This window comes from Colletotrichum graminicola, assembly GCF_000149035.1.
Source record: "Colletotrichum graminicola M1.001 genomic scaffold supercont1.5, whole genome shotgun sequence".
Taxonomy (NCBI): Eukaryota; Fungi; Ascomycota; class Sordariomycetes; order Glomerellales; family Glomerellaceae; genus Colletotrichum; species Colletotrichum graminicola.
The window spans coordinates 1076134-1094344 of NW_007361009.1; the positions used below are offsets into that span (position 1 = coordinate 1076134).

Consider the following 18211-nt stretch of genomic DNA (forward strand, 5'->3'; position numbering starts at 1 on the left):
TTCTTTTCTACCTCCCCCTTCTGCTAAGCTAGCCCCTTGTGCGAGATTGGAGGAACAGCTGAAAATATTTTCCTTGTTGTACCAATGTCACTATGCAGACTCTGTAGCTTACAAAGTTCTGCAATCATACATACCATTCTTACGATCCTTACGAATAAACCGTTGCATGCGGGGTGGTTGGTCTTGGGGAATAGGGATTTCTTAGGACTGTACCACCATTTTTTGTCTTTTTTTTTTTGTCTACCGCAACAAAACCTGCCCGCAAGGTAGAGCGCACAAGCAATGGATCGATCACAGTGCTCGGCTTCCAGCTCTCTCCCTCCCCCTTGCTCTTTTTTCTTTATGGATCTTTGGGAAGAAGCAAATGTACCAGAAAAGGAGGTCGGTTGGGCGAGGTGTTGGATCCCGGCGGTATACCCTGGCTGGTTAGTTTGTGTAATATTTAATAGCTCCGCCCTTGTGAGAAGAATGCAGAATGCGTTAAAAAAACATGAGTAAAAATATAAAACCTGGTGCTTAATCTGCTGGTCCTACGACGTGCTACGTTTTGAAGGACAAAAAAAGAGGATTGGATGGCGTTAGAGGTGTCGTCTACAATGGCTCCTGTGAGTAAATCAATCTGCCACCTTTTTCGAGTCTGACGGTTACCATGGAGAGACCAATTATCCACCGTCTCCCAGCCGCACAGAAGGACATCGTCGTCTCGACTGACGACGCAGGCAGGCCCCGGGGTCCTGAGAGCTTGTCCTCGGAGAACGGTACGGTAGGCGTCTCCATCAGCTTCGACTTTGGTCCGTAGCGGTCCGCATTCCGAGTCGAGCCGCTTTGCTGCAAAGTCACAGACCTGGCTTGCGTACCTCTGTTGGGAGGGGGGGACCAGACGTGCACACCGTCATGATCCTGTCAGGGGCGCACACCACTGCATGGCGGCGAGGGGCTGCCTCCAAGCTATCTTCCCCACTACACTATCAATGCAGTCAGACACTGCTCGCCAGCAACAGCATGCCTCTGTGGGTAATGCAAAGTGGTTGGTAAGGAACAACCGATTCGTCTTCACGCTGTCTTCACGGTCTCCATGTCAGTTCGGCTGCACGACCGCGAGTTGCCCATGTAGCTCGTTGGATCGGGCAACGAGACTACGAAGCGGCAGAGGGAGGTGGCAAAAGCAGATCCCTATCTTTGTGAAGCTGCATGAGGACCAGGGCCATCCATTTCCGGTGTCCTCACGTCGGAGAGAGAGAGAGAGAGCGCAGACCACTTCGTGTAGAGCGGGTGGGCAGAGAACGTTGCAATGTAGGCTGGCAGCCCATCCCAGTCGGCTTCGGCAAACCAGCCGAGCTGCAATGAATAACATTAAACTTGTAAGTATGTAATAAGCACGATGGTATGTGTCTAGAAGCCGGCCGCGCAGGCCGGTCGTGTCCTTCAACTTGGCCGGAATGCCGTATATGGTCTGTCATAAAGCATGGTAAGTGCAAGAGAATATCGCGCCCCCCCGCCGCACAACGCCCAACAGCTTCAAAATGAACAACCTCCTTTTTAGTGAATATGATGTGGGTTTATTCGCGGCCCGATTCCGAGGCGTAGTCATCTACGAGACTCTGCATCTCGGCGTCATGGATTCTGCGATCCTGCAGCCTGCGCTGGAGTGGCTCCGCCTGCTCGAATGAACCGCGACGGCCCCAATTATGAGGCTGGCGCTTGAGGAAGGCGCCAACAGAGCCGAGATAGCCCTCGTGGCGGAGGAAGTAGGCCTGCTTCTTGCCCTGAGACCAGAACTTAATGGCGTAACTAAGGGTGTTGATCGTTTGCCGGTGGCCGCGGATGAAGGAGCCTCCAAAGTAAATGTGGTCGAGGTTGTGAATTTGCGATTGGAGGAAAGCAATCTGACCAATGTTGTTTGAAATAGCATATAGAAGAGATCGGGAGATGTCAGCACCAGAGAACGGCTGGTCTGAGGCATGCTCCGCGGCGGCGTCTTGGTGACCCCCCCCGGCAGGCTCGACAGGGTCCGAGGAAGAACAATGCGTGTTCTTGTTGTCGCGGTTGTGAAGGCCACCGTGGTCCTCGGCTTCGTTCTCGGCTGTTCGCTTCATGCGGAATACCTTGCCGAACGAAGAAGCGATCGTTGTGCTCTTGAGCCCGATTTTTCCGTAGTCGCCGCCGTAGATGTCGCCAACTAGCATGTCCACTTTGGCGTTATCCCCTCGTTCGGACAGGTCGAGCATCTCGTCAAAGGTCCGAGCGCCGGTGAGCAGAGAGAGGAGACCCCATAGCGTGCCACCTCCGAGCGAGGTTCCGCCCACACGCTGGTACTCGCGGGGACCCGAAACCTTGAGGAGCGAGACGCCGGAGCCAATATTGACGAGGAGATAGGGATAAATATTTTCCGAGGGCGACACGAAGTGCATGGGGTCGGTCTCGCTATAAGTGAAGACCTCGCGGGGTATCTCGGTGATGAAGAAGTCAAGACCTGGGCATGAATTAGCACCTCTCCCCAAAAAGACCACACAGACCAAACTTGGGGAGGGAGCACGTTGGAGGGCTTACCAATAATGAGGCATTCCATCTCTTCCTCGCGCAGGACATCGACGCCCAGGACGTCCCGCATCTTGTCGTAGAACTTGAAGGCGCCGCCGCCGGTGGCCATGACGCTCAATTCGTTCGGCTTGGAGCCATTGAGAGTCTGCTGCTTATCCTTGAGGTGACGCATGAACTCGATGCAGTCGTCGATGCGATCGGTCTCGAAGTTGAGGAAGTTGAGGCGGCCACCAGGGTCGGCGGAGTGAGGTTCGCGCGTGAAGTAGACGAGCTTGATCAGAGAGCCGCCAATCTGCGCGACGGCACGTTAGTATCGAACAAGAAGGAGGGGCGGGAGGGGGCGTAGAGCGGAGGTTCGCATACATCAACGGCGATGTGGCTCACGACGGCATGGTGGTTGGGCAGGCGAATATCGCTCGTCTCGTGGTGGGTCGGCGAACCTCGGCCATTGTTGCTCGGAGAACTCGAGTCAGGATCGACGATGAAGGCGCCCTTAACGTTGATACGGACGGAGCCCGGGCGGATGATGGTATTGTCAATTTCTTCGGTGCTCGTCATGGTCCGGGCTCTCGTGCGAATTTCGGCGCCAGCCAGGACTGCGGGCTCGGAAGAGGAGGTGTTGGTATTGGTGATGGTGTTGTTGTCGTTGTCGTTGTTGTTGTTGTTGTTCAGTTTGTCGTTGGGTCTAGGATCCTCAACCGCCGAGCCTCCATCTTCTGGCGCGGGGCCCATGCTCGGACTTTATGGGGGTACTGGTTGTCGGGCGCGTAGGCGGCCGGACGGAGGTGGCTTGGGACAGTGCAATTCATGAATTGGAGGCCCGAGAGCGGCGTGGTCAGGATCGCGGGAGGCAGGCCGGGGGACGGCTGGTGAGGATGGACGACAGGTGGTCGGGGTAGTGTCGGCTCCGGGTTCGCCTTGGGCTGCGTCAATTCGGTTCGGAGTTGAAGGAGGGGGAGATTCATCGAGGGGTTTGGATTGTGGGGGAACAGTCGACGATTTTGTGTCGAACAGACTGGAATCCTTGTCTTAATTACTTTTGCGCGCGAGTCTCCCATGGGGTCGGATCGCTTATCGATAAGATGGATGGATACAAAAGGTTGGATGTGCTCTTTCCTATCTGGGCAAGTACCTGTTGCGCTACCAGGGTACGAATACACACTACTCAGCTGGACATGGGATGGGGACACCAAGTGCACCACAGCGGCTCTTTGTAGGCCCCAGCGCACCAGAGGGAAACACTTATCTCGTTCCCAGCGTCTAGGTATCTAGATACCTGACTTGGGCGGTTCAAATGATGTGAAGGATGAATACATGGTAGGTACTATGTATACAGGTGGCTTCCTTCTCCCTGGACCATCGGACGTCCATCCAGGCCTCGTTTGTTTGCCGGGCCATCCGTGCGGCGGTTACTTCCGCTGATGACCGCGTATTCGTGTTGAGTCATCACGGTACTATTGATCACTGATCATCGCCTGTGGGCTGTCCGATTGGAAACTGTAATCACCGGTGCTTACCTCACCGTGTAATTAAGCAATTACCATTCAGTCCAGTCATTTCGCAGGCGGGCCGACGAAGGAAAAGAACCTATCGATGCTGCCCTCACACTGTCACATGCCAGACCATGCAAGTCGAGCAGATAGAGCGAACGACATCTTCATTGGCGTTGTTAAGGCTATCGGCAATCGTCCAGAAAATCGGGTCCTTGGGCTTCGTCACGGGATCCTCCCGCCTCATATGACTGGCCGTGCGAGCGAGAGCCTTCGACTTTACGCGCCGAGACGGATTGCCTTGGCGCGAAGACAACCGGCTGGCTGGCTAGCTGATTGGTTGCTGCGCACAGGGCTGAACTGGTACGTATGCCTTTGAAGCCCCTTCTGCGCAATGACCAGAGTCGTTGTGGGACAAATCTCACGTGGGCATCCGTGGTCGAGTGCCTGGCCACCCTTACTTACACCCATGATACCGCAGCAGGCAATCCTGAACATGCGCCGCGCTTCCCGCTCTGATCCATAATCATGTCTACTTGTTTGTGGTGGCGCACACCTAGCCGATCTTGGTGCGGTCCGGCCCGTCGGCGGAAGGAGACTCGGTCGGCTGTGGGCCCATAAAAGTCTCGGCGTCTCGCGGTCGGCGGACCCGATGACTTCCAACCCCACCTGCAAGAGTCATTGCAGAATCCCGGACGTGTTCGATTTGCTTCGAAGTAATGTGTCATCGCGGATATGCCTGCGAGACTGTTGCTTTCCTCCGTACTGCACGCAGCATCCAACCAGGGAAGAGATATGATGGCACCGCCGTTGGGAACCGATCCTTGGCTCCCCAGATCTGTCAGGTCAGTTACCCCCGGGGTGGAAAGCGTCACAGGTCTCACGAGATTTCAGGCAGCAACGTCGAATCTGTACCGTTACTGAGACCCGGTGAGATAGCGGAGTCATGAGAGGGACCACCACCTTCTATACCGCTTGTAGCCTGAGTAGCCAGTGTGACCTTAAAATTCATGGCCCGGTCGTTCTTAGATGGCAAGGTGGTAAATGGCCCGTTAGTATGAAGACACTTTACAAAAGAGAAGCATTTGACTATCATTTCCTGATACTGTCAAAGAAAACACCTTAATCTGGGCACAGGGCCAGGCTTCCCATGGTTGCCCCGGTGAAACTTGATCACCCACTGATCGCAGCCTGACAAATCCCGCGCCGGCTGCCAGGTCGGCTCCGCGTACTCCCAGTCGACGAGATATTCCAGTCCCGTCCGCGGCGTCTTCCCGGCCCATCTCGAATCGAGTATGGCCCTGAATGCCCATCGTTCCTCGTTGGGTTTTTTGCTGTACTTCACGACGACGCGGCCTTGCTTCTCCGGCTCGGGCTGCGACACCTCCGCGATGAGGGTCGGGACGGTGGCATTGTTGTCTTCCCCTTCGTCGGGACGTAGTACCTGGGCCGCGTTAGTCCTTCTGATCCATGGGTCATAGAGCAAAGACCATTCAAACCAGGCCTCGGGGGTGAGGTCTTGATAAAGGGGAGACTCTACGGCGTCGATGGGTCCGTGGGAGACGAAAGGGGGCGGGGAGGGTGTGCTGAGGCGATTCCAGGACTCGTCGATGCTCGGGGCGTGGACCCAGGCGATGCAGAAGAGCCCGACGACGGCCACGAGGACCTTTGCTACGGATCGGGTGTCACAGAAGCCAAAATCCCAGCAGGCCCGGCTCTCGAAGTGGGAGTACAATTTGATGAGGCATACTACTAGGGCCCGGTCGGCGAAGTCCGCTCCTAATGCGGTGGGCTGCATCAGCAGCCCCTTTCGTTCGGACGGACTCGTGTTGAGTATCATCTCGTTCACGCTGTTAGTGATGCCGTCTTCGTCCAGCAGAGGACCGGGCTGTGCTTCAGCACGCTCCAGCTCGATGAGAAGGGTGCGGATCACGGCTCGGACAGGCGGAAAGCGCATGAACCTGTGCAGCTTGTTGATGCAGATATTGTATCTCTTAGCCAGCTTGGCCAGGTCAGTGTTGACTGCAACGGATGGCGTGTTGGAACCGGTAGGCGGGTTGACCAACTGAAATGTGTAATCTTTGGGCCATGCAATATTGAGACATCTCCTGGAGCTGTCCGCAAAGGCAATCTCAAGGAAAGCGTTGTTAACGAGTGGTTCATCGTAACGCCACCCCTGGCTGACGTGTTGTTCCTGCAGAGCCGAGTTCATGAGCCTTATAAGATGCCTATTTGTGCCGCCTACCTGTCCTGAAGCAGGCCTGGGCATATCGACCTCTGTGGCGCGCATGTTTTTGTAAGCAATATGCGTGCGCGCGGCGATTGTACAGAAGCTGAATCAAAGCAAGTGCGAGTTGAGAGTATGCCAAGAACGGAAGATGCGCCAAAGGCAAAAGAAATGTTGCCGAGCTAGTAGATGCGGACGCTTGCAGCATCCTCGCGCGATATATATATATACACATACACACACACACATATATATATATATATATAAATATACACACATATATATCGAGACGTGGCCTCAAAGGAGATTGATGACGGTCGCTTCCAGGCCAAGGCAAGACGTGAATAATACTCTCCTTTCATCATCGTCTCTCTGCATCCAAAGGCCGAACCAATACTGCGAATTGTGCCGCATATCGCGACTCAGTGACAATGAAAGCGTATCGTAACAATGCTTCAACAAAGACGTTGTCCATGAGGCCGAGCGGTGTTAAACTTGGACTTCCAAGCAAGCGCCCATCACTCGAATTCAATGGCACGGTTGACGTAGCCGTGTACAATTGACTGCCCGTAACAATGTCTTTGTTCCATGGAAGGATAAAGAGAGACAAGCAAGGTCTCGGGATGGAACTGTAGAACTTGCAGGATTTGACAATATGACGTGGATGGGACATGCATTCAGCTGCCTACAGGCAAGGAAGCACTCAAAAGAGTGAATGTGTGGCAAGACAAACAAAGGGTGGCCGAAGCTCGAAATAGGAATCACCATACCAGCAGAGATGCGACGTGGATGTTGGGGTCGAGGTGGCGGCGCCCCAGTTGCATCTCAAACATGGCACGCGGCATAGCTGTAATAGAGAGACTTAAGGATCTGGAGGTCGACGGCAGGTGACGGGCCGGCCAGTTGCTCACATGGGTGGGCTGCGCGCGGCAAGGTAGCCATCGATCGCTGCATAGTAGACGGGAAGAAAAATATCACCAAGGAGAAACGCTGGGATCGTTCTATGCAGTTCCAAGGACTGTTTGTATGGGACCTGGCCCTTTGAAAGTGGCAAGCAAGAAACAGAAAGCGTCCAATAGAGGGCGGTGCCCGAACCATCGCGTTGAGCTAGGCCTGTGATTGAAGAGGGTGGGCCAATGAGGTGGTGCTCAACTGGATGAAAGGTCGAGCAGCGATGGTACACATAGTATCAGGCCGCTGCCCTCATGATGCGTGGCCAGTGACATGGCGGTGTGTTGACAGGTGTGGCATGGACTACTAGTAGTGTACCGGCGGGAGGAAATCGTTTCCCGTATATCGAGCAAATCAGACTGACTGTTCATCGTTATGACCCGAAGCCGTGGGCGAGAGGTGGTCAAGGACCAAGGAAGAAATGTCCGTTGGAAGCGCATCCGACTCGTGCTACCCGCTGAAGGGATGGCTCAAAGGGACATGGGAAAAGCCTGTCAACGTTGACCGAGCTCTCTGAGCCGGGAGGTACACCCCTATAGACGAAACAGTCGAGCCGGAGACTTGGAACGGCAGGTTCCGAGTTGGAGTTTCCGCAAACATTTTGGCGACAAAGATTTGGAGACATGCAGATGGATGGGAGAAGGACAACATATGACGAGAGAATAGAATGAGAAGGGGGGGGGGGGGGGGGGGGAGAAGCCGTTGAAACCGAGGGCCGAGATGATGACGGGAAGCTGGTTGCGTCGATGCTCTCTGTCTGGATCTCGTTGCGTCGGCATTGCCGAGCAGCAACACGAGGTTGAGACGGACTCAGTCATTGGACTCTCGAACCGACCTGGGAGGGATACATGACAGCCAGCTCAACCATCTAGCAACGAGGACAGGACACGCTTTAGCACTCTTGCTAATGTATCTGGCGATCGATCCCATTCACCAACCGTGGATTGTGGAGACACTCACGATGCAGCGAGTCTAGGAAACGAGAGGCACACTGAATTAGGTAGGTAGTTGGCAAGTAGGTAGGTACCAACAGGAACGGAAGGCCTAGGAATGAGGTCACATAGTCAGGGTCAGGGTCCTCAAGGGGGATGACTTGCCCAGGTTGCCTTACAAGGGACATGACCCCCCTATGGTCCCCCACTCAGTACCCGGTCGCTACCTAGGTACCTAGGTAGGGTACACGAGTGACGAGGTGATGGCGTGCGTCGGTGAGAGAAAGTGTGTGATTGGGTCAAGCCCAACGGACCTGGGCCATCCCGGTCCAGCATGATAATTCCTACAGGGTGCAGCAACGTCTTCCGACCTGCCATGGTGGGGATTGCGACAATGGTTGACGCTTATCGATTGGTGCGCGTTATCTCGTTACGTTTTCTCTGTTTGGTCGGTCGACCGGTCGGTCGCATGTGGAAATGGAAGCAAGCTCCCGCAAGCGCCCTCTCGAACATGAACGTGAGCGACGAACCCGGTGTGGAACAACACCATCGACTTTGATGCTTACCTAAGGCACACAGAGTATCTGTATATGCCTAATACCTACTACTACTATGTACGTAGGTATGTACTCTCTCCCCAATTTTCTTAGACGGGACGAACGTGGGCTTTATTGTCTTCCTGCTTGGAGACAGAGACGGACAGGACAGAAGACAGACAGACATACACGTAGCGTATATAGATACGGATAGTTTGGGTGAGACGCGCTGTTTGCAGGACTGGATCTGAAGTCAGGCACACAGCCAGGGTTACTCCGAGTAGCATCGTACCCAGCATCGGTTCGTTGGAGCAAGGAAAGTACGAGATACGGCTGGCATGTGTTTGTCACCGGCGCCGTCCCTCGCCGCCATTGATGCCTTCCTGCCTACCTTGTTTGGTCGGGAATGTTCGTTCCTTTCTTCGTTGCCCACCCGCTGCTTCCATACCCATAGTGCATCCATTGGTACCTACCTACCTACCCCGTGGCCCCCGGTTTCTACCTATCGTACATAGTACGGATACATCGTACATATCCCCCATCCACTAATTACCCGGTCGCATCAGCTGCTTGTCGCATTCATGGCTGCTTCTGTGCCCAGCCATCACACACTCTCTCATCTCATCTCCACTCCCCTCACCCCCATCAATGACGTCCTTGGCTTCTTGCAAGACGGAACATGGGGACAGAGGCATCCGTACTGGACCACCAGCTTGGTGCCGCCTTTGGACAGGTCCATGGAAAGGAGCACACATGGCAGCCTTCCAACAACCCGAACACAGATGGACACAGACAAGCAGTAAATAAATTAAGAATAGTAAAGACCTGGACTTACACACAAAGTCTTCAGTACAAATCTCGATGCGCTGACGCGCCGTGTCCATCTGCCCCGCCGTGCCTTCCACGTTCCGTCCCATCCCATCCCATGCCTTCCTGCCGCATCACCTCTTTTTCACTCACCTCACAGTCTTGTGTGCCTTCCCGGTTCCCTGCGTCTGGTCTCTCCCATCTCTCCTCGTCCTTGTCTTCGCCCCCCCAATCAAAGTCTTGTGCCTTGCCTTGCAGATATCTCACCTCGCCTTAACCTCTCCAACCTCCCTTTCCCTATCTACCTACTTACCTATCTGCCTACCTGCCTTACCACCCGCCCATCCTCGCTCCGGCTACCTCGTCATACTCGGGTTGTCCATCGCAAGACAAGAGTGGCCTAGACCACCAACATCAACGACGACCCTTCGCACCGCCGCCGAATTCGCCGCCCGACCCTTACCCAATCAATCTTCCTCGACCTCGCATCACCCTGGCCGTCTATCTACTCTTTCCAAGACCGTCCGAACACACACACACACGCTGCATTTTCTCTGTCATCCCCCAACCTACCTACATACCTACGTCGCTCGCCGCCATCGACGTCTGTCTTGGCCACCTGGCTGCACCATCAAAGTTGCGCCTAAGAAAACGACCCTCCGGCCTGGCGACGTCACCCAACTCACCCCAAGTTGCACAACCCAGAGCCCTCTCACCATCGCCAATCGCTCTCTTACACTCCTGGACACCATCCGCACCTCGTCCGAGCCCTACTTCGTCCGCACCCTTCGGTCTCATCGCGTCGCATCGCACTGCATCGCATCACGGCGCAAACCGCCTTCTCTGATGAATCGTATTCGCACACCCGCGTGCTGCCGGTAACTGGACGCGCCTTGATACAGCTACACGCTTTTCTTTCCACCCTTCCGTGGATCCTATTGCTACGCTGCTCATCGCCATCGAACTTTCTTCGACAACGCTGCACCCCTCTCCCGCCCGAAACCCCTCTCCGTCATTTTCTCTGGCCATCGTTGCCCCGCCTCCATTCTGTCGGTTCTTGTTTTCTCATTTCCACCCCACTCCTTGCAGGAAATCGCCGGTCGACGGCTCGTCTGACTTTGACATTACCGCCGAAACTACCTCCTGCCCACACCTTCAGCTGGCTCGGCACAACGTATCCCAAGACACAAAGGCCGGGTTTCACTCGGTGGACTGGACCCGACAGATTGACGCGCGCACAGCTGCCTTCAGTGTCTACGCTGTAATCCGGTACCTCGAGCTTGGCGCTGGACTGGACACTACAAACGAAATATCACCAATCCAAGGCTGTCAGCCGTCGCACTCTGCTGACCTCGATCTGCTCTGTCTAGACCCCGGGGCACGACTTTGCTCCCCCAACTGGTCCCCCACACTTCCCGACCTGGAGACAACACATGATCGATTCCACTTTACGCATTCCACAGTTCACGATGAACGGCAGTCAGCAAGCCCAAGAGACCGCTGCGCAACAGCCTCTGCAGCCGCCAGCCGCCAGTGCCAATGCCAATGCCAATGTCGATTCCTCCAACGCCAGCGCCAGCGCCAACGGTAACTCCTCGACGACAGTCAAGAAGCGCAAGAAGGATGGCCTGAAGCCCATCATTACGACCGAGACACCTCCGTAAGTTTGATCCACAGAGTGGTTTCTTACCTGTTCTCCCGCGTTTCCATATTTCTTTTGCGTTGCATTGTTTGTGTTTTGGTATCGTTTTTTTCTTTCGGTTCATCCCCTAGGCGGGGGGAACAGGCAAACGGTTGGTTTTCGTTACCCTCAGTATTGTTCCCATCAGGCGCCCCCAGGTTTCATTTACACAGGTCATTGTTCTCCTTCCACTCCCTCCACTGTTCGCATCATTACCCCTCCATCCTGTTTAAAAGCGCCGCGCCCGATGCCGCACGTCCTTCCCTGCGCTCGTGGCGGGGCGCAACATGGGGGACAGCGATGGGTTCCCCCCATCCAACCAAACCAGACCACTTTAGACTTGTCAAGTCCGGCAAGCCCAGTCCCAGTCCGAATTGGCACTGCAGAAGTGGAAGCAGAGGCCAGTCAGTGCCCAACACCGCGCCGCGCAGCTTGTCTCACTCCCGGCCATTTGCGAGCTTGCACAGAGAGGGTCCGCGTTCGAAGACTCTGCGCCACGGCAGCAATGAGGGAGAAACTGGAAGACCGTGGTGACACGAAGAGACGACAGAAGGTGAAGACCCGGTTGGGGATGCAGCGGGACTCATACCCGATGGGGGCCTCTGTCGCTCGAAATAATGGGTATCGGGTGCACCATGGTCGTTGCATGGGGAACCCATTGGCCAAAGATCAACGTTTGCTTGGCCGGCAAAACACTGGACCAGAGGTCGAGGGGCCGCTCCTCCACAATATTCACGGGCTGCCAGCTGTCGCCATCTCCAACAGCGGCAAGCAGCAAGCAGTGGCCGCGCCTCGGCGGCGAATGCAGCTTCGTACTTGCTAGGCGGGCGATGCGCAGCATGTACACTAGAGGCGCACAGTTTCGACATGCCATATGCTGCACCCCGCCTGTGCGACGGCGGAATTCTCTTAGCAGGGCGTGGAAGAGGAGGAGAGATCGCCGAGAGAAACCTGATGCAAGGCGTGAGGCTTGGAAAGCGGCATGCATGTTGCTCACGCTGACCGAGGGGTGCCGCGAAGCGCCTACGTCCTGGACACCTCTCACTGGAACCGGACTGAACTGAAGTCAATTTTCTCAGTACCAGCGTTTCCTTATTACTGCACGGTGGTGTCCAAGATATTTGCGGGACGCATACACCGATATCTCGAAATGCGTCTTGCAAGTACAAGTCGCTGACGCAAAGGGGTGATTCGCCCTTGCTTCCTTCCTCTACCGGGCATTCAGTTAGTCAAGTGTCCCGCTGACCCTGTCCTGACGGAACCCTGGACTGGACTGGCTCCAAGTGGCCCAGGCCTGTACTTTTATTTTGCTTTATTGTTTCTGCGTCACTTGCCGACCCTCATTCCCGTCCTTGTACTTGTTCTCACTCATTCCCTCAACCACCACCACCACCACCACCACCACCACCACCACCCACTCACGGACGCTGCTGACCCCTCCCTTCTCTTGTTACCTGTTTTTTTTTTTTTTTTTTCCTTCCCCCCTCTCTCCCTCCTCGTTACCCTATTACCGACCTAGACCTTATCCAGCTCAGGGCCCTGTTCTACGCTACCTTACGGTCTTGTCCATACCTCGAGCTGCCTGCGCACGCGCACCCTACCTTTTTTCTACCTTACCTTGATCCCTTGACCCGCCGTTCTCTGCCTTTTTACCTGGCTGAACTGTTCCCGCGCCTTACCTCACCTTTAACCTCCTTCCTCCTTCCCCTCAAATCTTTGCCCACCCCAGTCGGCCACAACTGGACTTGCCGCTGTCACTTCAGTGACTTTCCCATGTTGTGAGCGGCACCAGTTTCGTACTGGATTCCCGCCCATTCTTTTTTTTTTCTTCCGTTTTTTTTTGTTGCTATTCTCGCTTCATTCTTGCCGTTTTGGTCTTATCGTCGCTCGGCCTCCCGCTCTTCTATCCTCTTGATTTCCTTCTATAGGATTGTTCGCGCTGGATGCGCAATGTTGCAAATATGAGCTTCCTCAAGACAAGGTTCCTACTCTTCCTTTCCCCCTTTGACTCGTCGCATTTCATGGTTCGTTTTCGCGCTGCGAAATCTTCGCCCGCCATTTTGCCATTCTCCCACCCCGCCATTTTCATCATGCACTTGGGATCGCCTTTTGCTCACCTTGCGCTTCTGCGATTTAACTTTGACTCGCCTCCGTACCCGGGGAAACATGAGCTAACGGCTTTTTCTTCCTCGACAGAACCCACCAGCTGTCTGCTGCAATGCAGAACTCGCCGACGTCAACATCGTCGGGTGAAGACCCCGCCGATAACACGGCCGACGAGGAAGATTCTGAGGATTACTGCAAAGGCGGCTACCACCCCGTCCAGATTGGCGAAAAGTTCAAGGACGGCAAATACACAGTCGTGCGCAAGCTTGGATGGGGTCACTTCTCGACCGTCTGGCTCTCTAGAGACAATACGTCGGGCAAGCACGTCGCCTTGAAGGTCGTCCGCTCCGCCGCGCACTACACCGAGACCGCCATTGACGAAATCAAACTGCTCAACAAGATCGTCCAGGCCAAGCCTGACCACCCTGGCCGCAAGCACGTCGTCAGCCTGCTCGACTCCTTCGAACACAAGGGCCCTAATGGCACGCATGTCTGTATGGTCTTTGAGGTTTTGGGCGAGAACTTGCTGGGCCTGATTAAGAAATGGAACCACCGAGGCATCCCCATGCCCTTGGTCAAGCAAATCACTAAGCAGGTGCTGCTCGGCCTCGACTACCTACACCGTGAATGCGGTATCATCCACACCGATTTAAAGCCCGAAAACGTCCTTATTGAGATTGGCGACGTTGAACAGATTGTCAAGAAGGTGGTCAAGAGCGAGCCTGGCGACAAGGAAAACAACAGAAACGGTCGCAGAAGGAGACGCACCCTCATCACCGGCAGCCAGCCGTTGCCGTCTCCCTTGAATGCTAGTTTCAACCACAACAACCTTTTTCCAACTACCAATTCGAGCCTCAGCCAAGTGCTGCACGAAGGTATCCGATCCTCCCCACCATCATCACTGCGCCACATATACCCCCGCGGACCGCGTCACCCCCGCCCCCTGGCCATGCCACTACCTTGATCCGAATTGAAAATATTGATTGATGGTGCTTGAACACAAGCTGACATTATACCTCTGCAGGCGGAAAATCATCAAGTGACGCCTCCCCCAAGCGCGATGCTGATCAGAAGACGCGCGAAAAGACAGCGTGAGTATTACCCCACTTTGACGAAATAAGTGGGCGACGTTATGTGACACTGACCGCTTTTTGTGCAGCGATCTACTCACGAAAGAAGTTTCGGGCATCTCCCTCGACAAGACGAACAACTCGCCTTCCTCTGGGGAAAAGCGTAAAGCGGAGGACGCGCATGCATTTGACGTTATCAGCGTCAAGATTGCCGACTTGGGCAACGCCTGCTGGGTCAACCACCACTTTACCAATGATATCCAGACCCGGCAGTATCGCTCACCCGAGGTTATATTGGGTGCGAAATGGGGCGCAAGTACTGACGTGTGGAGCATGGCCGCAATGGTAAGACTACAAGAAGTAACACAATGAGCGCAATGCTAATCGCCATGCCTCAACCAGGTGTTTGAACTGATTACGGGCGACTACCTGTTTGATCCACAATCCGGAACCAAGTACGGCAAGGACGACGACCATATTGCGCAGATTATTGAACTCCTCGGACCCTTCCCCAAATCGCTTTGCCTGTCAGGCAAGTGGTCTCAAGAAATTTTCAACCGCAAAGGCGAGCTGCGTAACATTCACCGTCTGCGTCACTGGGCTTTGCCAGATGTACTCCGCGAAAAGTATCACTTCAAGGAGGATGAGGCAAAACGCATCGCTGATTTCTTGACCCCCATGCTTGAACTCGTGCCCGACAAGCGTGCCAATGCAGGAGGCATGGCGGGACACGTGTGGCTAGACGACACACTCGGCATGAAGGGTGTTCGAATCAACGGGCTTGAAGTCGGCAGCCGGGGCGAGGGCATCGATGGCTGGGCTACAGAGGTGCGGAAACGGTAGGGGAAGGTAACAAAGGCCGCTTTTGATAGAGGGGGCCACCAAGATATCACCATAATTTTATATGAACGATCACCGGCCCCCTCATTCCCCTTGGTCATTGTTTTACATTATTTGCCTCTAGCATCATCACATCTGATTTGGATTGAGTAATTTGGCACTACACGCACCCAACATGGTGCATGGAGTTTTGCTCTTTAACAGTATCAAAAGACACGTACATACACTAGGATCACCAACACTATTACTACTACTACTACTACTACTATACAGTCATGGCTGAAAGCGCCGGATATGGGGACTATGGGGATGATAGCGAATACAAAACACGGCCCACAAAGGGACTGATAAGTTTAACCGACGTGTTGTGGTCATAGAAGCGACTGATAACGCTGCAGCCGTACGCCAGGGAAGGGAAGGGGATGTGCCGGCAAGAGCCTATCCAGCATGGCTCAGTTTTGGGTACTAGTGAGAATCAAATGAACCGGGTCATCAGGCCAAGTCAAAGTAAATTGTCGGTTAGTGTGAGAGATTTCGAAAAACAAGACGGCGCAAGTACCACCTGTCGATACAGAAAGATGGAAAAGAAAAAAGAAAAAAAGAATCGGCTACAAAGCAGAGAACAGTACTTGTTAGAAGGGGCTTTGAGTCCGTTCATGGCCGGAGAGAGAGCTCATCGTCATCGTGCCTTGGTACCGGTTTTGCTCCGTTGCAGCGTCAGCTTGCTTCGGCGAAGACGTGGCCGTCAACCTCTATACGAGAGATGCAGCGAGGCCAGGCTCATCTTCTGCCTGGTGTCGACCTGTGTCAGGTTTCAGAAATACTTCTGTCCAACTCGCAATAGGATATCCACATCCATACTGACACACACACACACACACAAACGTCACATTGCGGAGCTTGTTGGGTGGCACTATGGAAGCGTAAGTCCCTCACAAGGTCATTTGAGGGGGAGGTAGGGGCTGATATGCCATCTAGACAAACACGAGAAAAAGTCTTATGCCCGTCATTGTAGAGCTTCACTGCTCGAAATTCGCATGAAAATAATAGCATTCTTCCTTGATCCATTGAATCCATTTGCCACCTTAGTCTACGACGACCCGGAACGCCTTTCTTTATGTGCTCGAATAATACAAGTGCCGAGCCTCTTCCTTCGTAAAGCTCGTTTGGCCGGATGAGAAACAGGTGAGCCAGGCTCGCCACGCAGCTGTCTCCTGTTGCGAAGCTATGGGAGGGCGAAATCCCTCCGTGTGACAACTCACTTACCGCTTCTTGCGGTTCTGCGTCATCTTGCGGAATGCTTCCAGGCCACCGGCACCGATGGGGCGGTGCTCCGGGGCCCGCGAAACGTCGTACGTACTCTTGGGCGCAATCGTGTAGCTGTCAGGGAGACCACCGGGACGAGCACGGTTCGAGGTGACGACGGGCGCCAGCATGGCCTCACGCTCCAGCTCCCTGGCAGACTGGGAAGGCCGCTGGGTAAGGGTAAACTGGGAGCTGCCAGCCTGGCGCTGCGACATCTTCAGAGCCCTGTTGACATAAAAGAGTTAGCAACGGGATAAACTGGCCATGAGGCGAGTGTGAAGGGATGGACGTGGGACGTACTCATAGTCGATTTCGCGCGTCTCAACGTGGCGCTTCTTGTAGTCGTCTGTCCGTTTGAGGATAGGTCGGCTCCAATCGCCAAGGAGGCGCTCGGCCATGCGCTTGATGCTAGGTTCGGGCCTCTTCGAGCGGGTGTAGAAGTAAACAACTTTGCCGATGCCACTGCTTAGAAGCGCCTCCTTCTCGATGGGGAGCCGGATGAGCGCACTGAAAATGTCGCGTTGGATGTTGTATGCGGGCAAACTGCCGTCATTCAGGGGTTCGAGGAAGAACTTGACGTGCTGCAAAAAGTTGGTGTCGGGGTCGAGAATGGCGTGCTGGATGTTGTTCCGGTTCAGCAGACCGGTCACCGAAGGCAGGAGCTTCAACTTGTGAACGGCTGGTTGACCGGCCTCGCGTGCGCTGTTGTCTGCCTCACAAGCCTTTTCCATGGCGACCTTCAGGTCTGCGATCTGCTCATCGATCTCGTCCTCCAGATCCTACGTCGGGAATGTCAGTAACTAGACCTAAAGCCCAAGCGTCGCAGAGCCAACCCACAATTTCGTCCTTCTTCTTCTTCCGCTTCGCAGGCCCCTTCATGGCAGCATCCAGCGCCCGGTCGATCGCGCGCCGCCTACGCTCCTCTGGCGTAAGATGGGACTCGTCGTCAACCTCGGGCTCAGCAGCCCTAGGCCGGGGCTTCCTCTCGCCATCGGCCTGGCGTCTCGACTTGCGAGCAGGTCGCCCGGCATCACCATCCGCCTCACCAGAAACCTCATCGTCGCGTGTCCGTTTCTTCTCCCTGCGTCCCTCCTTCGGTTTCTTCGCTTTCGCGCCATCTGCCACCTTTCGCTTAGACGCCTTGAGAGTCTTGGCCACATCTTCGTCAACAGCTACTGGTCGGTCTTCGATGTTGGCTGTCTCTGGGTCGTAGTCTTCGAATTGGTCCTCGTCCATTTCCGACAACTGGTCGTCGTCGGAAAGCTCGTTGGCAGTCGCGCCCCCAGCGCCTTCGCGAGGTTCTTCATTATCGGCATGATCGTCGCGATCGGGCAGAGGGGATTCGGGGAGAGATTCGATGTCCGACATGATTGCAAAAGGAGCCGAGGAGTCGCGCTGTGAGATGCAAGGCTCGGCTTTTGCAATGATTGATTGGTGTGGAGATTAGAAAGCCTGTGATGGTTGCAGGTCTCTTTGCCTGGTTGTCGTTCCTTCGATTTTCCCAGATGGTCCAAGCTTTAGGTAAAGGGACTCGCTTCTGTATCCGTATCCGTATTGCCTATCGATAAAGATAAGATATCGTACACCCACACAGGACTCCACTCCACTGGACCAAAGGGAGGTTCCGTTGCCTCAGGCACGGTTTGTTTACTTTGGTTTCTGTGAGTGTACGTTTTACTCCTTGACAGCCAGCTACTAGAATATTTTGACCCTTGGCAGCCACCA

General features: G+C 54.6%; 5 protein-coding genes across 5 annotated transcripts; 1 reads left to right on the forward strand and 4 right to left on the reverse strand.

Annotated features, from left to right (window-relative positions):
* Window positions 1-23: 23 nt before the first annotated feature.
* GLRG_02651 (uncharacterized protein) lies at window positions 24-482 on the reverse strand (the record flags this gene model as incomplete). Its single annotated transcript, XM_008092660.1, has 1 exon — window positions 24-482. A coding segment is annotated over one exon (459 nt), but the record flags the coding sequence as incomplete, so codon positions are not given.
* Window positions 483-1559: 1077 nt separating this feature from the next.
* Window positions 1560-3273, reverse strand: GLRG_02652 (uncharacterized protein; the record flags this gene model as incomplete). Its single annotated transcript, XM_008092661.1, has 3 exons — window positions 1560-2473; window positions 2551-2833; window positions 2905-3273. 3 exons carry the CDS (start codon window positions 3271-3273, stop codon window positions 1560-1562), a joined length of 1566 nt encoding a protein of 521 aa, XP_008090852.1.
* Window positions 3274-5123: 1850 nt separating this feature from the next.
* On the reverse strand, window positions 5124-6243 carry GLRG_02653 (uncharacterized protein; the record flags this gene model as incomplete). Its single annotated transcript, XM_008092662.1, has 3 exons — window positions 5124-5130; window positions 5213-5810; window positions 5856-6243. The coding sequence occupies 3 exons, from the start codon at window positions 6241-6243 to the stop codon at window positions 5124-5126; spliced, it is 993 nt and encodes a 330-aa protein (XP_008090853.1).
* A 7140-nt stretch (window positions 6244-13383) lies between these two features.
* GLRG_02654 (uncharacterized protein) lies at window positions 13384-15184 on the forward strand (the record flags this gene model as incomplete). Its single annotated transcript, XM_008092663.1, has 4 exons — window positions 13384-14146; window positions 14296-14362; window positions 14431-14686; window positions 14744-15184. The coding sequence occupies 4 exons, from the start codon at window positions 13384-13386 to the stop codon at window positions 15182-15184; spliced, it is 1527 nt and encodes a 508-aa protein (XP_008090854.1).
* Window positions 15185-16443: 1259 nt separating this feature from the next.
* GLRG_02655 (uncharacterized protein) lies at window positions 16444-17854 on the reverse strand (the record flags this gene model as incomplete). Its single annotated transcript, XM_008092664.1, has 3 exons — window positions 16444-16711; window positions 16787-17265; window positions 17324-17854. The coding sequence occupies 3 exons, from the start codon at window positions 17852-17854 to the stop codon at window positions 16444-16446; spliced, it is 1278 nt and encodes a 425-aa protein (XP_008090855.1).
* Window positions 17855-18211: the final 357 nt, after the last annotated feature.